General features: G+C 55.7%; 1 protein-coding gene across 1 annotated transcript; it reads right to left on the bottom strand.

Annotated features, from left to right (window-relative positions):
- Positions 1-2038: 2038 nt before the first annotated feature.
- MSX1 (msh homeobox 1) lies at positions 2039-5959 on the bottom strand. The gene is made up of 2 exons (XM_082653788.1): positions 5437-5959; positions 2039-3093 (listed from the first exon to the last, which is right to left on the bottom strand). The coding sequence occupies exons 1-2, from the start codon at positions 5903-5905 to the stop codon at positions 2651-2653; spliced, it is 912 nt and encodes a 303-aa protein (XP_082509914.1). The 5' UTR covers positions 5906-5959; the 3' UTR covers positions 2039-2650.
- Between the last annotated feature and the right edge of the window lie 14430 nt (positions 5960-20389).

The following is a 20389-nucleotide window of genomic DNA, read 5'->3' as shown; positions in this document are numbered from 1 at the left end:
GTTTCGAGGAGCCAGGAGGCCCGGGAGCCCGGGCCGGAGGAGATACCCGATCCTGCCCCGCCATTCCCCTATCCCGCACGGGTGGAAAAGATTCCAGTTTGCCGACGCACCGTGAGCTGAGAAAATTCAGACCGCCCCGTATAACCCGGGCGCCCTCCCGCGCAAGGGCTCGTTGACGCTTCCCCAAAATCCTGGGGGCGGGGGAAGGATTCCCAGGACCATTTCGCAGATGAGAAAACAGGAATGGAGAGACAGAGTGATCTTCCCTACCCAAAAAGTCAGGCAGCTAGGAAGTGGCAGGGCTGGGATCAACCACATGGGCTTCTCTGACTTCAAGTTCAGTACAACCCCCAAGACAGGAGAGTCGCCAGGGGTGTTCCAGAAAGGAACCCGGAAGATTTGTGGAAGCCAGGGTGTCCTGCGCGCGGTCACTCGGGATGCTGTGTTTATAGAGGGGGGAAATATCCTTTCAGTGTCTGCAAGACATAGTGATGTACCTAAGCCCCTTTAAGGGGCCGCGTGGGCATACGGAGTACAAGACATTTTAAAGTGTAACTCCCCTATCTCGGGGATGAAGAGGCCCAACTCGGGTTATGGCCGTGCTTGTGCCAGCCCAGAGGCCGGGGACTGCCTGGTCATCGGAACTGCACTCCACAGCAAGCTTGCTTTCTTTTCCTTGGGAGGGGAGTTGTGACAAGTTCAGGCTGCAGCGCCAGCCGCGGGGACAAAGCCTTTGCCAGAGCTACCTAGACGGCAGCATCCGAGACCCACGGTATCCCGGAACTTGCCCGGCACTAGCCGAGAGCCCACCTGGGGCGCGTGCGCGCAACCCTGCGCTCTCTTGGAATTCGAGGCTGACCTCCCCTAGGGCTAGAAGCCGCGCAGTGCGCCACAGACTCGGTTTCCACGTCGTGAGACGGTCTCTATCCATGGAGACGTCCACCGTCCCCGAGTCCAACGCCAGGTAACTTCGAGTTCTGACAACCCTTGGTGTGTTGGCTTCCCGTCGCAAACGCTCGAGCAAAGGCTGCCGGGGGGCTGCCCGGCGTGGAGTTTGGAGGCGCCGCCACTGCCGGACAGAGGGGGAGGGGGGAGGGGCGCAGATCTGGTGAGAATTAAGCCAAGGCCCCCAACTCGAAAGAGAACAGAGCGGGGCCTGGAACATAGTAAGCTTTATTTGCTGGAGGTCATTTTCTGCCTTCAACATCCTCACAGAATTGCCCCCAGAAGGCTAACCTTGGCTCTCGTTCAAATATCTTCTCCTGGTAGCCTGAATATAACCTACTATATATAAAAGAAAAACCAAGTTTGTAGGCAGGGCTCATGCAAAGGACACACCAAGGCGGGAAGTATATGGTCGCCCTGGGTTTTCGGTAAAGATTTTTTTTTTTTAAGGGTCGTCATAGGAAGTGTGAAGGCGCTCACATTCTGGGACCTCAAAAATTAGTTCCGCAAACCGCGTCTACACCGGCGCGGCGATTTAGAGAAGCAAAGCAATGCCTCCCCACCCCCCACTTGGCCTCCTGTGGGAAAAACAGGTTTGCGGGGGTGGGAATTGTCTGGATTAGCTGTCTGCAGTCATCAAACCATTTGGGTGATTCGCTTTGTTTTCAAAGACAGGTTAAAAGGGGAGAAAAAAGAAAGAGTCGGTTATGGGTCGCCTGAGCAAGTGTCGATTTCAGCTTAAAGTGAATTGGAAAATTGAGCCTAATTATCCTAGGTAATTGCTTCAATTCTCCACTTGACTTTGCTAACGCAGATCGGTCCTGTGTGTTCAAAAAGACACCCCCCCCCCGTCCCTGAATATCCTGTCGTCACCTTTGAAAAGTTGCTGGCGTCCAACTACCATCAAACTGAAAGCAACTGTACATGTGAAGAGATGGCAAGAAGTAAAATTAGAAGACTAAATCAATAAGGAGATAATTTCTTGTAGCTTAAAATTAATTTATTTAACAAATATAGCTATAATATAAATGATAATAAAATTTCAAATATACAGTATATTACAGCAATCCCTTCCAAAGGGAATCGTGAGAGCCACCCAAATGTACTGTTAAATAGAAACAGAATTTTTAATTTTTATTTTACAATTTCTTTCTGGTACTGGTAAGAGAGAGGTCCTTTCAACCTACCTTTGTCACGCATCTGTGTATCCCTCCCCCCAAAAGCAAATGTTTCGCTGTTGAAGTTCTCTTACGTTTTGCAGTGGAAGGACCTGGGATCCGTCTCCCCTGTTAAGTTCTCTTTCTCTCCCACTGTTCTCGTTTCCGACATCTTCAGACATGAATTTCTCTGTGCTTTTTCCTGCCTGGTGCAGGAGGCACGGCCTCTAGTTCTGGTGCAACCACTAACTCTGCTGGGGACTGTGGATACCTTTCTCAGCCTCTCTGGCCTCGGTTCCCCCATCTATAACTCGAGGGGGTAGATCTGGCTTCTAGAAGAGCGTTATGGGACCCTTCTAGCCGCTTTGGGGGAAGGGATCAGACTTCAGAGAGTGAACTCAGGGGTCAACCGAGAGGAGAAACCAGAGCAGTGTAGGGGTTAAAGGGAAGGAGCCAGGCGGGGCCGAGCAGGGGAGCGCCTTGGGGGAAGGCTCCTGCTGGTTGCTGGAGAGATCGGCTGGCACCACAGGTAGGCGACCCTGGGCCCTCTATGTCAGGTGGTACATGCTGTAGCCTACGTGGGCTGTGTAGAGTCCCACGGGCGCCACGGGCAGCGCGGCGCGCTGGAAGGGGCTGGAGGCACCGTAGAGCGAGGCGCCCGCGGCGGCCGCTACGGCCGCGGGGCCGCCGAGGGGGAAGGACAGACCGAAGGCTGCGGGGGGCAGCATGGGTTTGGCGGCCATCTTCAGCTTCTCCAGCTCTGCCTCCTGCAGTCTCTTGGCCTTGGCGCGGCGGTTCTGAAACCAGATCTTCACCTGCGTCTCCGTGAGGCTGAGCGAGCTGGAGAACTCGGCGCGCTCGGCGATGGACAGGTACTGCTTCTGGCGGAACTTGCGCTCCAGCGCCAGCAGCTGGGCTGTGGTGAAGGGCGTCCGCGGCTTGCGGTTGGTCTTGTGCTTGCGCAGGGTGCAGGCCGGGGGGCTCAGCCGCCCTAGGGGGCCGAGAGAGAGAAACGCAGGAGGTTAAGACACCCGCGCGGGAGAGTCATCGGCCCATAAATGGGAATAATATTAAATTACAACACCCGTTCTTCATTTGCGTGGAGCACCTCAGCGCCAGGCACCATGAGAAGCGCTTGGAAAATATTTTCTCCAATTCCCACCGCAGCCCCTCAGGGTAGATGTTCTTGTCTACCTTTTGCAAATGAGGAAACTAAGATTCCAGGTGACACGAGCCCATGTTCAAGGCCCGAAATAACTGGGGAGAGGCGGGACAGCCCTTAAAGCTAGATGGCCGCTTAAGAAGGCCTTTCTCAGTGGGGCCTTCTCCACCGCCACGCCACGCACATTGGGACGGCGGATGTTAGAACGGTGAAACGCACGGAAAGAAGCCCTGCACCCAGCCCGGGATCACGTTTAGTTTTAGGCGTTGGCCAAACATTTATCTGTGCCCACTAAGTGGTCAGCGCTGGGCTAGGCCGTTCTGTGGCCTGGAATCCAGATCTCTGATTTCCACTCTTTCCCTTGGAACAATGCGTTCCTACAGGGTTCTAAGCTCGGTCCCTGCTGACTGGAGGTGGAGCGACCCCGGATGTCACGAATGTCGCACCACGGCCAAGTCTCAAATATAAAAAGTGCCATGGTTTGAGGAGGTGCTTCATCTTAACGGGGCTGCTTCTTCTGATTGTCTCAATTGTCTCCTGCGCCTCTCCCATCCCCAGTGCCTTGGCCTCTGGTCACTTTCAAATGTGTGTGTGGGGGTGTGCCTCAGTCCGCAGAGATCAACACTGCTGGTGCCGAGGTGTCTTTTTCTTACGGCTTCAAAATATACCTCAAGGATGGGCTGTGAGCGAGCACCACCTCAGAGGGCTCATGCAGGTCCGGGACAGGGTCTGCGGGGCCAGTCAACCCCTGCCACACCCAGCAGCTGCGGCCAGTTAAAACAGGGACCAAAATTATTCCCAGGACAACAGAGATCCCGTCGACTTTGGGTCGGGACCCAGGCCCTAAAAGAATCCTCAAGTCTTGGAAAGGACGCTTTGCCTATGCAGCAGCTGCTCTCGGGGGAGCAATTAATTCAAATCGAGAATGTTTCACCAGGCGGGTTTTGCCTAATTATGCAATGTTTTTTGCACGCTTAAAAAAAAAAAAAAAGATCCTTTGGGCTCTCAGGCCACCAGGATGTGAGTCAAACGAAATCTCGTGTTAACATCCCTGCTTCTTCCCTGGTCGAGACCATTGAGAGTCCGGGAAGCAGTTGGCCCCTGACTCGCTTTCCGCCGGGCCACCCGAGGGGCGGGCGCCGAGGGAAACGTCACTCCCTTCGGTAGTAACAGCCCAGCGCTGGGCCACCTTCTCCGGCCGTTAGGCCCAGGGAGGGGCTGGCCTTTCAAAGACGTTTAATCCCCAGATAAAAATCATTCCTCAGCATCACGCCATTGAATTCGGGTTGCTATTATGCCGCGCAAAATAATCAGAGGAAACGAGGAAAACTTGGGAATTTCCCGTGCTCCTGAAATATCTCCGAGTGTGTTCGCTGCGCAGAGAAGCCAGGGGGCCCGGAGGCCTTGGAACGACCCCGGAGGCGTCTTTAGCGGCTGGAGTCAGCTTCCATGACCCAGTCCGAGACATTTGGGAGCTCCCTACCATGTTGGAGGGGGCGCCTCCCACTAACTGACTTGGTGCCCCGCCCCCTCCACTGGAACCTGAGCGCCCCCTCCCCCTAAATGATCCATCCACCCAGAGCACCAAGTGTCTACCTGAAACACGAAGGTGGGGGGGGGGGGATTTTGCAAGAGATTAGGAAATACTTTGGGCAAAGAAATACTTTGGGGGAGGGGTTGGAAAAGGGGAGGGGGCGCACCAGACTTCAACTATGAGAAAGTGAAACTCTGAGCACTGGAAAGGTGTCCGCACCCCTAGAACCCACCCGTTGCCGGAACGGCGAAGTAACAGGGCTTAGGGTCTGAAAGAGGAGCCAGGCGGGACTCCTGGGGTCGTTTGAGGGGTGGGAGGGGCAGGAGGAGAGGGTGCCCAGACACCCGTGTCCTACAAGTGAACTCCTATCCGCAGCGTCGCCTAGCCAAGGCGAGGAGCCCGCGAAAGTGGACCGACTGCTGGGCCTCAGCCAGGCCTCAACCCTCTTCCTGGGTGGGAGTGGGGTGAGGCATCAACCGCCGGCCTCCCCGCCAACCCATCTGCTGCACGGGCCCCGGGTACCGGGCTGCAGGTACGCAGACGCCCGAGACAAGCAGGCGCCGGCGCGCGGCCTGGCGCCCTCGGGTCCCGCACCCCCGCTGGCCCCCTCCCCCGCCGCCTGGGTTCTGGCTACTCACTGGCCGGGGGCGGGGAGAAGCGGGGGTTCTGCAACCACGGGGTCCTCTCGGGCTTCTCGGGGCTCTCGGCTTTGACGAGCGCATCTTCTGGTAGCTTGAGAAGTCCTCCCACCGAGAAATGGCCGAGCGGCCGAGGCGAGGACGGCGCATCCGGGGCGCCCAACGACCCGGGCCGGGAACCCAGAGGCTGCGCGGAGCTGCCCGGCGCCTGTGCGCTCTCGGAGGCCGCCAGGACGCTGTCTTTGGCCCCAGGCTTCCTGTGATCGGCCATGAGCGCCTCCACGCTGAAGGGCAGAAGCGAAGGGGACACTTTGGGCTTGGCCCCCTCCTCGTCTGCGCCCATGGCGGCCGCCGTGGCCGTGGTGGTGCTGGGGGTCTGGCCCCCGCCGCCCCCCGCCGGCTTGCCGAAGGCGGAGTCCTCCACTTTGACACCGAGTGGCAAAGAAGTCATGTCAGCAGCCGGGGCCATGCAGAGCCGGGCCCCCCCTCCAGCCTCAGCTCCGGCCAGCCGCCGGGCATGAGCTTCGGGCGGGCTGGGAGCGCGGCCGGCCTCTGGGATTGCCCGGGGCCCTGGCCGGGCGGGCCCTCCCGCGCGCGCCTCCCGCCCCTCCCCAGAAGACCAGCTCCGGCGCTCCGGGCCTGCTTATCCGCTGGCGCCGCCGCGCAGGCCGAGTTCCCGGGCGCACCAGCCGGCTCCGGGTCGGGCCGCAGCTCCCCAGAGAACTTGTTAATAAGGCGAGGCCAGTGCGGCGGCAGCCAATCAGAGCGCGAGGGGGCGGTCCCGGCGCGATCCATTGGGCCCCGCTCCGGCGGACTCGATCGGAGGCGCGCTGGGCCTCGGGGCGCGCAGGGCTGGGTCCGGCCCCGGGAGGGCAGAGGAGGGGAGGGGGCGCTCGAGAAACGTTCCTCTGCGCTAAAGCCCGCGCCGCCTGTCCCTGTGTGGTTCCTCCTGGGTCTCTATTTTACTGTGTTCCTGGGGGACTTTCCCTTGTTCTCAGTCCTTCTCTTCTGCTCTTCCCTCTCCTCCCCTTCCTTTATCGCCCCTCTTTCCCAATTCCTCCCTTTTTTCTCTACTCCTTTCCTGTTTCTCTCTCCTACCTCTCCCCTTACCTTTCCGTTCAGTCAGTTGCTGTGTCTGTTTCTACCCAGTGGATAGTGGAGGATAGTCCTCCTCCAATATCTACCTCCCCTCTTCTCTACCACGATAATTTGTGTTGAAGCCATTTCTTATATATTCTTTTTATAGTTTAAAAAATCTGCAGGGTTATTTATTATAGTAGAAAGACATAACATTAATTTCTTCTTTAAGCATTCATTTTCTTCGGTTCCAATCTTCAAAACTTTACCTCTGCGTAAAAGTGGGCCTTTGTCTCCTAAGCGCTGGACTGAAGTTTGCCCCAGAAGCCACGCTCCCGTGCTGCTATGGATGTTAACAATAAGAGTACATTGTGTTATCTGGAATGGATAATCGAGTTTCATACCCGATGCGTACTTTCCAGCTGTGAACTTTCAGGAGGATTACAGCACCTATACCGACGACCGGCTCGGGGACGAAGCCGATCCTTTTGATATAGAACTTATTGAATATAAAACCAACAGAAACATCAACAAAACACTGATCTGGCCTTAACGTAACCTCGATCAGCGTGTCCGCAAAAACAATAACAGTCCCTATCTCTGGATCGCTGATCTTGTGTGTGTGTGTGTGTGTGTGTGTGTGTGTGTGTGTGTTGGGGGTAGGGGGAGGCGCATTTGGGAGAGACGGCCAAGAAAAGAGGACTGCTCCTGGGACGGATCCTTGGTGCTGGGCTTGAGATTTTTTATTTTGCCAATTTCGGAGGAAACGTGATTCTATTTTTGCTGTTAAAAAATACAGGAAAATGAGTTGGGGGTGTGGGGAGACGGAGGATGTACACAAACTCGGGTCGGGGCTCGGCGGTTTTCTGAACCTCTTTTTTATGGCTTCTTATCCCGGGGCCCAGGCCGGCGGCTCCCGGGGAGCTGGCGGCAGTGATTGGCGGCTCACCGGGACCGGCCATTGATGGCTGCGGGGTTCTAATCTCCAGGAAACACAAGGGGCTGCCGTGGCCATTTCGGGGTAATTATCCGAGCGCGGAGGGACAGCGAATTCCCTCGCCTTTTAACTGGGCGCAATAAAAGCTGTAGATTAGGGGCATCCAGATTAAGGAAAATGAATTACTAGAGAGGGAACTTTATTACCCGGACGGCGTCCGGGGTCTGGCAGGAGGGGTCGGGCTGCGGACGCCGGAGCCGTGGCTCCACGACGTTAAGGCCTTGGGCGGGTTCGGGAATACTCTCGTCTGTGAAATTTACGCAGCCTCTCCAGACTTCTTGCGCTCCCGAAACTGCAGCACAAGCATTGGGCAGGGTCTGGGGCCTCCAGCTCGCGTCCGGCCCAGTTGGAGGAGCGGCGCACGGACGCGGCCTCTCTAAAGGCACCGTACCTCTGGGGGGCACGGAGAATAGAGAGTCCTTCCTCCAGGCAGGGAAACCTAGACCCTGGAGGTTTGCCCGAGGGTGCAAAGGATAGAAGGCCAGAGATGAGCGACCTGACACTCAGCAAGGCTGTAGGCCAAGCACCTTGCTAGCAGCCCAGACTGGATGGCCGACTTCTATTGCCCGCCTTTCCAATTAAACTCTCCCTGGAACGGGCGAGCCGGAATCTCACTCTGCACTCGGTTGAAAGAGGGAGAGGAAACCGAGGCCCCTAGGCTGTATGGGTCAACATTTTAAAAGTGAGCAGTGTGACTTTCGGTTGGGACCTGCTGTGTTCCGCCCTCGTCTCCCATATAGCAAAATGTTTGGCTCCCAGATCACTTTGAAAATCTAATATAACTAAGAACTTTCTAACTAGAAAATGCGCATCAGCAAAAGCAACTTCAAAGGCTCTGTACCCACTTGGAGTCCTCCAGATAAGAACCCCTGCTTTAGGGCGGAGCTGGGCCTCGAACCCCGAGAGTGCAGGCGCGCGGCGCAGAGGGGACTCTGGGCTGTGTCCGGCGGGCGCAGCAAGGCCAGGCCGCGGGCCGGGGACCGGGCGGCCGGGCGGCGGGAGAAGGGCCGCATCGCTAATTGCGGGGATAAACAATCTGTCACGATCCCTCAGCGCGCCTAATAGGCAGACGAGGATGTTGTTTTTAGGCGCCAGCGGCGGCCCGATCAAAGGCAGCAGCCGGCGCAGGGGCCCTTGAAGTCGCGCCCCCGCCTCCTGGGAGCAAACCGCCTGCGCCCGCAGCCCCCGGCCCTGCCGCCCGCCCCTCTGCTTCGCGAACCCGTCCCGAACCCCACGACATCTTTTTAGGTTCGGTCTGGGTTAGTGTCTGTTCTGGCTCGGCGCGGCGGGTGGACCGCAGCACCCGTGCAAGGCGAGCAGAGTGTCTGCAGAGGGAAAGGGGTTCAGAGTGGATTCCACGTGGAGTCCGTGCTCAGAATCGCGCGGGGTTCTTCCACTGATTCGCCATGGGCTGCGAGAAAAAGATACCCACGGTCTCAGAGAAGGGACTTAGAGAAAAAAACCCAAAATATCCATCTGTCTCCCGGGGCGCGTTGTTCCAGCGGGAGGAAAGGCACAAGTTTGGGGCAGGGAGAGGGAGCCTTCTCTGCGTTGATTTTCGTCTGGGCCTTTTCGGATTTCCCGGTTGGCGGGTTCCGAGAGCTGACAGGGCCGGGGGCTGCGCCTGTTATCTCGCCGCCAGCACTAACCCCCAGGCGCTTCTACTCCCGGCATTTCTCCGCGTGGCCGCTGCAGCCAAGAAAGCCGGGCTGTAATTCATGCCTGGCAAGGGCAGGGCTGGCCCGCAGCAGATAAAGCTCCGGGACTGGCGCTAGGCTTCCGTCCTCGCGCACTCCGCTCCCCTCCCCACCTCTCCCGCCTGGCTCCTACTTCCCTCATTCCGGGGCATCTTAAAGCTCTCTCCATGCCCCGAACAGATCAGCTCAGCATTTCGGTTCCGAAAGAGGGTGTGTCCTGCGGCCACTCTCTGGGCAACTGGTGGTGGTGGTCTTTTTTTCCCCAAAAATGCCTATTTTATGGGACTGCGTGGCTGCAGAGGAAGGGTGGTGTTTTAAGACTCCCGCCTCGTGGACAGAGATTTGTTTTGAGACGGACCCCATTGTAAAGACCTCCGTCACTATCTGGGTATTGCGCACGGATTCGAAGAGCCTGCAGGCTGGTCCCTCACTTCGGCATTCGTTGTCACCTCCGTCGGGTTTTTGTTTACGTCCCCTCCCCCCCTTTCCCAATGCATTTTGTGGCCTCGACCCAGGAATCCGCGTGCATTTTTAAAATGTGCAGCTCAGTGGGATCCCCCGGCAATTAGCGAGCCCCAAACAGTCCTCTTTAATAGAATGAATGTGCTATGAAAACCGATTACCCGGAACGATTTATTTTGGTGGGAATTCACCAATCTCCAGGAGGGCGACGGAGGGGGAGAGAGGGGAGGTATTTTGTCCTGGAGGTAAGGGGGGTTGACGGGTAGACAGAAAGCACCACCCCGGGATCCCCCAACTTGCGGAGGGGGCCTCCCGACCGGAGTTCTCCAGTCTTTTGGTCTCCGTCGCCTAGAAGTGAACGGCTAGGAGTCAGAGGTTTGGGAAACTGTCCGGGAGTCACTGATGGTATCCTTCAGGAGGATTTCACAGCTTTCCAGAGAAAGACTCCGGAGAGCTAAGAACTCCAGGGAGTCTTCAGCTATTACCTGAATATCCAGGGCACAAATTCGGAGCAAAAAGCTTTCTGCTTTCCCGGGACCTGGGCAGAACTTATACCTTTGAAGAGTTGTGGTGTTCTTTTCAATGCGAAGTGGGGGGGGGGGGGAAGCTACTAGTAAAAAACATTTTCTCCTTCTTGCTCGTTCCTCCGCTTAAGTGGGCCCAACTTGTGGGTGGAACTGCCCAAGAGTGGAGGATTTCACTGGGAGAAATCGACAAGCCCGACTCCCTGTTTCTTCCCCCTTCCCGCCCTGCCCTTCCACCCCCTCCCCCCTTAGTTCTTTCCTCCAGAGCCGGCCGGGACTTCCTTGTGTCTTTAAATTCGGAAGGGGGTGAGGGGGTCTAGATCCGCGGGGGGAGAGAGGGGCCCCCCTTTCAAATGGCCCAAATTAATGTGATCGCGACATGAGGGTGCACTTGGGGAAGATGAAAGCGGAGGCCGGCCGGCTCCTCCTAGAGCTCTATAATTATAGATAATATATCCCATTTCAAAGCAATTAGACCAATCAGGCGTAACGAACCACTTTGCTGCCGACGAATAACAAAGGCGCACGGTTATTTAAGCCTGGAGATGTCAGGCAGACCCCGAGGCTCCAGGGGCCGACCAAACATCTTCCATCCCGGCTCTGCCCACCCTGAGCTGAGGAAGGCTCGCCCTTCTCCCCCCAGGCTCTGCCCAGCCCACCGAGGCCCCCATCTCAGTTCCGGCAGGGGCCTGGACGTGCAAGGGTTGGAAGGAATGGGAGGAAGGGAATTGACTTTTTTTTGAGTTGGGTGTCAGGGCTCTTGTCAGAGTTTTCACAAACTTTCCCCGATTTAATCCTCTCTACTCTGGAAGATAGGTATTACTATAGCCTTTTTCCCCCTTCCAGATGAGAGAATAGAATCAGAGAGGTTAAGTGTCTTGTCCAGGGTCACACAGCCAGTTGGTGGTGGCGCCAGGATCTGGACACAGGTGGTCTGAATCCCCAAACCACTCTTTTCACTCGCTGTAGCGGTCTCCTCTCACTGAGCTGTCAAAAGATGAAACGCATTAAAATACAGAGGGTGCTGTCAGGATTTGGCAGCACCGCCTCCCAGTCCCGCCCCCAATCCAGAAAATGGGTTTTGGGTCCATCACTTACTATTCTTCTCTCCTGCTCCTCCCCTCCCCCTGCCCACCACATTCTCGAGTCTTGAAAACTGTCCAGATTTCCCGTGAATTTATCAAATGTGGAGGAGCTCAGGTGTGTCAGAGAAGAAGACAGATCCGGGCTGCAAGCTGCTTCACCATCTGACGGCCGTTTCTTCCGAGCCTCGGTTTGTCGTCTTTAAAATGGGAACTCTGTTCCCCAGCTCAGAGACGCTGAGCTTGGCCCTCCCGCCGTTGGCCACACCGCCGGACTTCGCGCTGTGGCAGGTTCCCAGCGCTGTGAGCACTTGGAGGTGCTCTGAGGCATCCAGGGGGTTCTGGGGCCTTCCTCTCGACTTGCAACTTCCTCCTCTAAGGTGCCTGTGCAGGTGGGAAACCTCGTATTTCACCCCCGGCTCGACAACGCGGGGAAAGAGGCTGAGCGAAAGACCAGACTGGGCGGAGATGGGCAGGAACAGTGATCAACAGACACAGGCAAAAAGACACACAGCCTCGGAGATGGTGGAGGATACAGCGATGGATACCGCGATGCCGAGAGCCGAGGAGTCTCTACGATCCTGGGACTTTTGAAAGACCTAGGTATTGAGTGGGATGGACGGCGAGTTTGGGATGCCCAGGAAGGCCAGAGCTGGGACGGGAAAAGAGAACAGTCGAGGGGAGCTCAGGGAGTGTCCTCCTAAGTGTGGCCCGCACCCCGCCGTGGCTGGGCAGCCGACGGGACTGTGCCGAGTTCTCGGGCAAGGGATCCGGCCCTTCCGCGACCAGGAGGGGTCCCTACAATATGGACAGGAACGGGGGTGGGGCTGCGGGTGGGGCTAGGTGGTCTGGGAGGCCCCCGGGCCCCCTCTCACGACGATTCCCACCTCCACCCCTCTTTCTCTCCGTGATCTCTCTACCTTGGGGCCCTGGCTTTTGACATTCTTCCTCTGCATCCTCTTTCCCTCAGTCTCTCTCATCTGTCTCTGGGGTGGGTCTTGGTCTCAGGTGTGTCTCTCTTGATCTCTTCCGGTGGACCTGGCAGCCTCCATCTCTTCATGTCTCTGCTGTCTCTGTGTCATTCCGTCTCTACTACCATGTTTCTTCCCACCCCTCCCCTCCTCTTTCCCTTTTTCTGTCTCTTTTGCAGCCTCTCACCTCCCCCCCCCAGACCCATGATTCAGTAGGAATCACTGCCCTCAAGTCACTCCGAAGCTAATGCGACTCCAGCGAGTTCTTTCTGCAGATAGTTTCCCATTTCTGGAGCAGCAGTTGGCATCTTTGGAGCTGCAGGAAGTGCTCCTCCCTGCCCACCGGGCTCCTGCCTCTACTGCCCATGGTCTGGAGCTAGTAATTTCTCTTCTGAGTCTCAGTTTCCCCATCTGGATCATGAGCGCACAATATAGCTTCCCTCTGGGGTTGTCAGGAGGATGGAAAAGGAGGGTGACAGAGTCTGAATGGCGCTCTGCGGGCACCCAGAAGGCTCGGCAGACCTCAAGGTGCCAGCTAAGAGTCCTTCACTCCCACCGTTCCAGAACCTGAGGGAGGAAACGGCGTGCAAATGCAGGGCACGCTGAGGAGAGGGCAGGAGTGGCCGGGGAACCCATGGGGAACAGTGGAGAACAGCAGGCAGCAGGTCTGTAGGGAGAAGCAGTTGGCCCTGCCCCTGCCCTTGACCCAGCTCAGGGCACTTAGACCCAGTCCCAGCCAGTTCCCTCCTGGCTACTCCTCCTAAGGTTTGACACTGCCTGCTCCTACCAGACTCCTCCTAAGGGCTTGCAGGGGCACGAGCCAGGCCGCCCCAGGTCTCTGTACTCTTACTACCCTCAGCTGTTCGGAAAAGGCGGTGCCTTGCCTCTACCCTATACTGTTCCCTTCCTGCCTTCGCAATCCCTGATTAGGAGGACACTCCCTGATTAATATTATTGGACCTCTCTTTCCTTGCCCATGAGCGTGAACGAGGGACGCTCATCATTTGAAATGAGCTGGGTGCCACCCTCCTGGGTAGGGTGGAGGGCTAGGGGGGACAGTGGCTGGAAAGCCTCCAGCATGCAGTAGGCACTCAATCAGCGCACTATGGAGCCCATGTTCCATAGATAGGGAAACTGAGACCCCAAAAGGAGTCATTTTCCCACAGTCTCTGAGCCAGAAATGGACAGAACTGGCACTAAATGTATGTTGCCCAATGCCTTACCTAGTGCTCATCCTTCCCAGCCCCGAGGAAGGTCAGGAAACCCGGATGTTCCAACTGTGACCAGTGGCTTGCAGCTCTGCGACCTCACAGAGGACCCTGTCCATTTTTGAGGACTCAGATGCAAAAGACTGTAAAGCGTGGTGCACCCTGGTGCACTCTGACCCTGGTAGGTTCAGGGAGCGTCTGTCCCCTCTCTCCAGCGAGGGCTGGGGCATGGGCTCGTGGAGCCCTGGGACAGGGTTTGTTTCTTGGAGCCAGCGGGGGCTGGAGTGAACCCGCTTTGACTGAACACCTGCTATGTGCTAGGTGCTTTCAATGCATCACCACAGTTAATGCTCACAACAGCTCCCGAGATGGCCAGCCCACTTTCCAGACGAGAAAACCGAAGGGACTTCCTTGGTGGTCCAGTGGTTAAGACTTCGCCTTGCAATGCAGGGGGTGCAGGTTCGATCCCTCGTCAGGGAGCTAAGATCCCACATGCCTCCCAGCCAAAAAAAAATAAAAACCAAACATGGAACCAGATGAGAAAACCGAGCACATTCCAGGCTGCAGAGCTGGGCATCGGTGACACCAGGACTGGAAACGGCGTCACTGCTCATTTCCACTGCGCCACGCATGTAGAGAAGTGGGGGAGTTTTTGTTGTCCCACTCTCAGCCTCTGCACGGCGTAGATGGGCCGTGGATGTTGTAAATGCCTGCGGTTTTGATTCAGTTCTGTTTTTCCCCCACTGCCAGCGAGTTTGGGCTGGATCCGGACTAGACTTCACACCCACAAGTTCTAAGTGCGCTTGGAAGGCACAGGGCCACGACTCCCTATAGGGCCACGCCCCTCGCCATGCCACGCCCCTCTGGAATTCGGGGAGTCCTGGCCCTGCCCATGACCTCAGAGGAGGTGTGTAACAGGGTGAATGACAACCCCGGCCTGGACCTCAGTTGCTGCATCCATGTAATGGACGTGCCAAGCCCCACTTTGCCATCCTCCCTGAGGTTGGATCTGAGTCCAAGGAAACTGGAGAACTGAAGAGCTGAATGCCAGGATGAGGAATCATAAGTCCCATTAATAATAGTTAATACCTATTGACAATTACTATTGCAAAGCACTGTTCTGAGCTCTTAACGTGTCTTAATTCATTTAATCCTGACAACAACTCTATTTTTATCCTTGGTTTACATATGGGAAAGCTGGAGTTAAATTGTTTATGAGCAAAGACCAACATAAAAAATGTAAAATGTTCTAAGATTTCACATGGCACCCAGGGGATTCTCAGGGTGCCCCACTGCATGGATGTGCCCCACGTTGGAGCCTCCTGATCTGGACTCCCTGATGGGGAAGGGCAAGCAGGCTGCAAAGCCTGGCCCACCCACAGGGCCTGGTGCTTCCACCTGCTCCAGCTCTGAGCCCTGGGCGTGCCTTCTGGGGTGGCTCTCCAGAGCCAGCTTGTGTGGGGCCCCTGGCACTAGGACACGGCCTGGCATAAAGAGGGGACACTTCAGAGGAGAGGTGAATGGATGACGAGCAGGCAGTGTCAAACCTGCAGCACAAGACCCTAACCCGGAGCGTCCCCATCAGGTCAGACACATTAGGGCCAGAGACCTGAGCCTTGGGGTCAAGGGTGAAAACAGTCCATTTTAGTGCTGATCCAATAGTTCTTGAATGACGTTTGCAAAAGAACACTCAGTTGCTGGCTCTGCTGAGTTTAAACCTCCTTTAAACATGAAGTTGAGTCCCAGCTGCCTTTTCCTCTCAAGATAGGGAGTTGAGGCCTAGAGAGATCAAACAACATGTGCTTGGTGTCACTCAGAAAGGCCTGCGTGGACTCCAAGTCCAGCGGCATGGATTCCAAGTCCAGCGGCGTGTCCCTGGCCAGCTGGCTGCCTCCACCCGGCAGGACCTTCCCTGGCTGCGTGTTTCTCCCTGTGTGTCAGACACTGACTGTGGTGACTGCTGGATGCTGGGAGGATGTGGCCATGTGACTTTCATCCAGAGGCCCCACCCTTCCAGGAAGGCCGAATTTCCCTCCCTGGGCCTTCCTGGTGGGGGAGAATTATGCTCCGGACAGCCTTTTCCCCAACCTTTTCTGCAGGAATGAGCAAACTCTCATGGGGGCCCTCCCCAGCCGGGGGCGCCCCCAATGCTCTTGGGCTTCCCAGCCAGGGATACAGGGCAACCCCACCTGAAACGGACCCTTTCCATCCCTGCGGAGACCTCCTATCTGATCAAATCGTGGGTCCCGGGACGCAGCCCAATTAAGTGAAAATAGATCCGGCCTTATCAGGTTCAGGCGTGGTCCCAGCGGTGGTCCCCCGGCGGCCCTGGAGGGTCCCTGTCTGTTTGATTTTCCTGCTCAGACACACTTGTTTAAACAGACCCCTCAGGGCCTCCAGTAACTGGAGCCAGCTCAGAGCCTGATTGCCAGGTAAGGGGAGGCCAGCTCAGATGCTGAGTGGGGGAAAGGCGAGTGAGAGAGCCCAGGCAGAAGCCACCTTCGGCACCTGGAACAGCCTCCTTCTGGTAGTTTCCTCCTTGAGTTCAAATCCTGGCTCCATCCCTTCCAACTTTGTGCCCTTGGAGGAGTTCCTGACCCTCTCCTGTCTCCCTCTCTCATTCTCGGAGAAGCTTAAGTAAAGAGGAATACCTCCTAAGTGCTCGGAGGGATTTAGTGATCTGGGAGTCGGCTTCTGCCATCACAACAACCCCGAGATGGGTCCTCCAAACCTGGGAGGTGGGCACTGTTGTGCCCACTTAATAGATGGGGAAGGATCCTGAGAGCTACAGTGACTTAGATGGGCCAACATCTGGAGACAGCATCCCAACCCAGCCCTAAGACCCCAAAGCCCGTGTTCTTTCCACCCCATGGTGCCCTGAGGACAGTTCCTAGCTCAGGGTCAGGGTCAGGGTCCTGCACCTGTGGGGTGTGGGGAGGGGCAGAGTGCAGCGACACAGTCGGCGATTGCCTCACTTGGGCCCATGGGGCTCTACCTGCTCCGCTCTCTCCTCCCCACATCTCCCTACATTATCGAGCCCCCCTCCCTTCGCCTCCAAATCTGCTCCATGAGCAGCCACCCTGAGCCCCTTGCTGGTGCCCAGACAATCCTGCCCCAGGACACCTGAAATGTTCTCCCTCAGTTGTCCCCATAGCTCCATTCCTCACTTCCCTCCCGGTCTCCATTCATGTGTCACCTTTTCAGAGAAGGCTCCCCTGAACACCTTCTCCCACTCATTCACTCCCTCCAGCCTGCTTTATTTTTTTCCGTAGCGTGAGTCCCATCCAACATTTTATTATTATCTCTGTTATCTGTCTCTCCCCCTTCAACTTCAGCCCCCTACCGGCAAATGCTTTATTTTGCTCTCGACTGTCTCTCCATCACCTAGCACGGGGCCCAGCATATAGCAATTGCTCAATAAATACTTGTGAACGACTGAATAAATCTCCTGCATAGTTGCCATGATTTTAGGAAAGTTACTGACCTCTGCATGTCTCTATTTTCTCATCTGCAAAATGGGCCTAATAAGTCTACCCACTTTCTGCTGTGAGAAATAAGGCAAATCACGTGTGGTATTTGGTGCAGTGGCTGGCACTGAGGAAGCCTGCACTGAAAGTTTTTTTCTGACCAAAAGAGGTCAGTGGGCTTTCCAGAAGATTCTTGTCAGCAAATACAGTGATGCAAAAGGACCAGCCTTGGTGCCAGGCTTTGATAACTCACCCCAGAAGATAAAACCACTTCCCATCTGTTATTTCATCTGAGCCTTGCAATGACTGTCTGACCTGACCAGGAGATATTGGAGCTTTTTGCAGGTACAAGGTCAAGGCCCAGAGAGATCAAGACATTGCCCCATTGTCACACAGCTCAGGAGCCTTTCACATTCCCAAGAGAACTCCCTTGTCCTTGCCCTAAGTCCCCAGCCAGAGGCTGGCAGCTCGTTGACTGACATTCTTGGACTTGATCCAGGTGCTATGTTTGGGAGGATGGTGGTGTAGGTTCAGACAGGGTGTTTTCTTCACAGGAGCTGGTGCCAGAAGGACACTGGGGTACAGGGCAGCCTGTGCCAGAGTGTGGGCGTGGGAAAACAGACAGGGTTTGGACATGCTGAGTGGAGGAGAATACGCCGGTCCAGGTGGGAAGAGCAGAGGCAGGAGGGGGAAAGGGGCAGGCTGTGCAGCATTTGAAGGTCAGAGAGGTGAGACCCCAAGGCTCTGTGGCAACCCTGCCTGCCCTCCAGCATTCCCAGACGCTCTGGGCTTTCGGTCAGGGAGGGCATGGGCCAGTTTGGGGCTTCCATGGACTCTGTTTTCCCAGCAATAACAGTCATTAAAGCTGTCTTCTCAAGCCCTCATTATCCTGTGTTTACAACCCTTCTAGAAAAACAAAAGCCAGCCCAGCACGCCTCTCCCCAGATCACAGGCAGGCGTGTTAGTTCTCTTTTCTGAGTGCAAAGAGGAAAAGCCTTCCCTGAGATTCTCCTGAGGCTGGGTTGCCTGTGAGGCTGTGTTGTAGACTTTCCAACTTGGAAGGCAAATTTGGAAGAATTTTTTGGACTACTGTTAAGATTTTACCCTCATGATGCAGAGAACGGTAATGAGAAGGGAAGGCAGAGAAGTAAGTGATATTGGCTCTGTGTTAAGTGCTTTAATTATCTTATGCACCCAACAGCCTTAAACCCAGGCACCATTAACCCATTTAACACATGGGAAAACAGAGGCACCAAGCAGCTGTGGTCTGAGGTGAGGGGCTTAGTGTTTGCTTCTGACCTCAGGCACGTGGAGAATATTAATGATGGAGTAATCACCACCATGAAACTTGCCAAACACCCACGATGTGCAGGCACGTTACCTCATTTAATCCTCCTGGCCACATGGGGTCCGTGCTGTGGTCTCCATTTCACAGATGACCAAAGCAATGAGGGTGATGTGATGGGGTAACTTTCCCAAGGTCACTCAGCTACCGGGGGCTGAGCAAGACTTGAACCTCGCAAAATGTGGCAGTCGTCGCTTTGGGGGGAAGACTGGAGAGGCCTGTGAAACCCAAAGGAAAGGAAACCAATGTTTTTCATGCCCTCCCTGCCCCCACCCCTCACAGGAAGAGTCCCCCTTGCCTTCTCCCTCCCCACACGTGCTCTGACATCAAAGGTGGGAGCAGCAGGTCCCTCTGCTCAGCTGGTGCATCTGGGGCAGAACAATCCCAAGCCAGTGGCTGGGTCTCAGCAAGGGCGGGAACCCAGAGAAAAGGGAGAGAGGGAGGAAGAGGGGCAGGAAGAGGAGGAGATGAGGGTCCATCAGAGTGGCTCCTCCCGGGCTTCCCTGGTGGCGCAGTGATTCAGAGTCCGCCTGCCGATGCAGGGGACACGGGTTCGTGCCCTGGTCCAGGAGGATCCCACATGCTGCGGAGCGGCTGGGCCCATGAGCCATGGCCGCTGAGCCTGCGCGTCTGGAGCCTGTGCTCCGCAACGCGAGAGGCCACAACAGTGAGAGGCCCGCGTACTGCAAAAAAGAAAAAAAAAGGGGGGGGGCTCCTCCCACTTGCTCTGCTTGGGTGCGCTGTGCATGTGTAAACCCCCGGGGTGGGCTGGGGGTCTTCAAAGAGGAAACTTTGAGGAGCTCTGCCTCCTCCTGGGTGCCAGGGCCCTCCTGAGTGGAGACGCAGGGCTTCCCAATGAGAACTTAAAAAAAATAAAAATCAATGCTACAGAATCATGCCATGGCTTCAATAATCCCATCAACTGTGCTGACACGTTACAGACTGGATGCCACGTATTCTTCATGTCTGACTTGCGACGTGGCCTCATAGCCCCATATTTCTGGGAGAATGGGTTGAGTGATTTGCTGAAGGTCACTCAGCAAAGTGGTATCCCCACTGTACATCGGACTTTGATTTGAAGTTGTCCTATTAGGGAGTGTATTCGTTTCCTAGTATTCGTTTCCTATGAAGTACTCAGAACACAATTTGTTTTCTCACAGTTCTAGAGACTAGAAGCCGGTGATCAAGGTGTCAGCAGGGCTACACTGCCCCGAGACTCTAGGTAGAATTCTTCCTTGCCTCCTCCTGGCTTTGTGGTCACCAGCAATCCTTGGCATTCTGTGGCTTACAGCTGCATCAGCCCAATCTCTGCTCTGTCTCCTCCATGTATGTCTTCTCATTGTCTTCCCTCTGTGTGTGTGTCCAAATTTCTCTCTTCTTAAGAGGACAGCAGTCATATTGGATTAAGGTACCACAATCCTCCAGTGGGACCTCATCTTGATCACTTCTGCAAAGATGCTATTTTCAAATAAGGTCCCATTCACAGGTATGGGCGCTTAGGACTTCAACATGTCTTTTGCGGGGACAGAATGCAACCCACGACAGGATGTATGTGTGTCCTCCTCTTTGCCTGGGGAGCTCTGTGTTGCTGCTGGACACCCAGGCTCTAAAAGCAGTAAACTCAGAGCAGAATGACAGCAATAGCAGCTCCTGGGTCCCACAGCTCCTTGAAAGGACACAGTGCCTTCAGGTCCTTTTTCGAAGCCCTTGCACAATTTTGTGCATTAGCTGATGGGCATCCTTATACCCATTTCACAGATGAGGAAACTGAAGCTTAGAAAGATTCAGAAATAGTATCTGTGTGACTCTAGAACTAACCACTGTCCCCAGGGAGTGGGGTGGGCAGGCAAGGGTTAAGGCTAAGGCGGGGCAGGTGGGCCCAGTCCAGGCCCTGCTGACTTGCTGGGCCTTAATACTGCTACTCTGCTCCCTGTGGGCACGGTCAGTTGCCTGGGAGCTGATTAAGATGTCACAGAGGATTATGATGTCAGGTGCAAGAATCACGCTCCAGGAGGGGTGACTGCTGGGCCTGGAGGGAGGTTACCCTAGCAACAGGACATCCATGCAGAGGAGTGGCACAGCCTGGTGGGAAGGGCGTGGGGCTTGGGGTCATGCTGTCCTGG

This window comes from Grampus griseus, assembly GCF_964374135.1.
Source record: "Grampus griseus genome assembly, chromosome: 4".
Lineage (NCBI taxonomy): Eukaryota > Metazoa > Chordata > Mammalia > Artiodactyla > Delphinidae > Grampus > Grampus griseus.
This window is presented reverse-complemented; position numbering and strand designations above follow the sequence as displayed.

Coding starts and splice junctions, on each gene's coding strand:
- MSX1 (XM_082653788.1), bottom strand. CDS start 5,905: ATGGCCCCGGCTGCTGACATGACTTCTTTGCCACTCGGTGTCAAAGTG. Junction 3,094..5,436: donor CTTCTCCCCGCCCCCGGCCA/GTGAGTAGCCAG, acceptor TCGGCCCCCTAG/GGCGGCTGAGCCCCCCGGCC.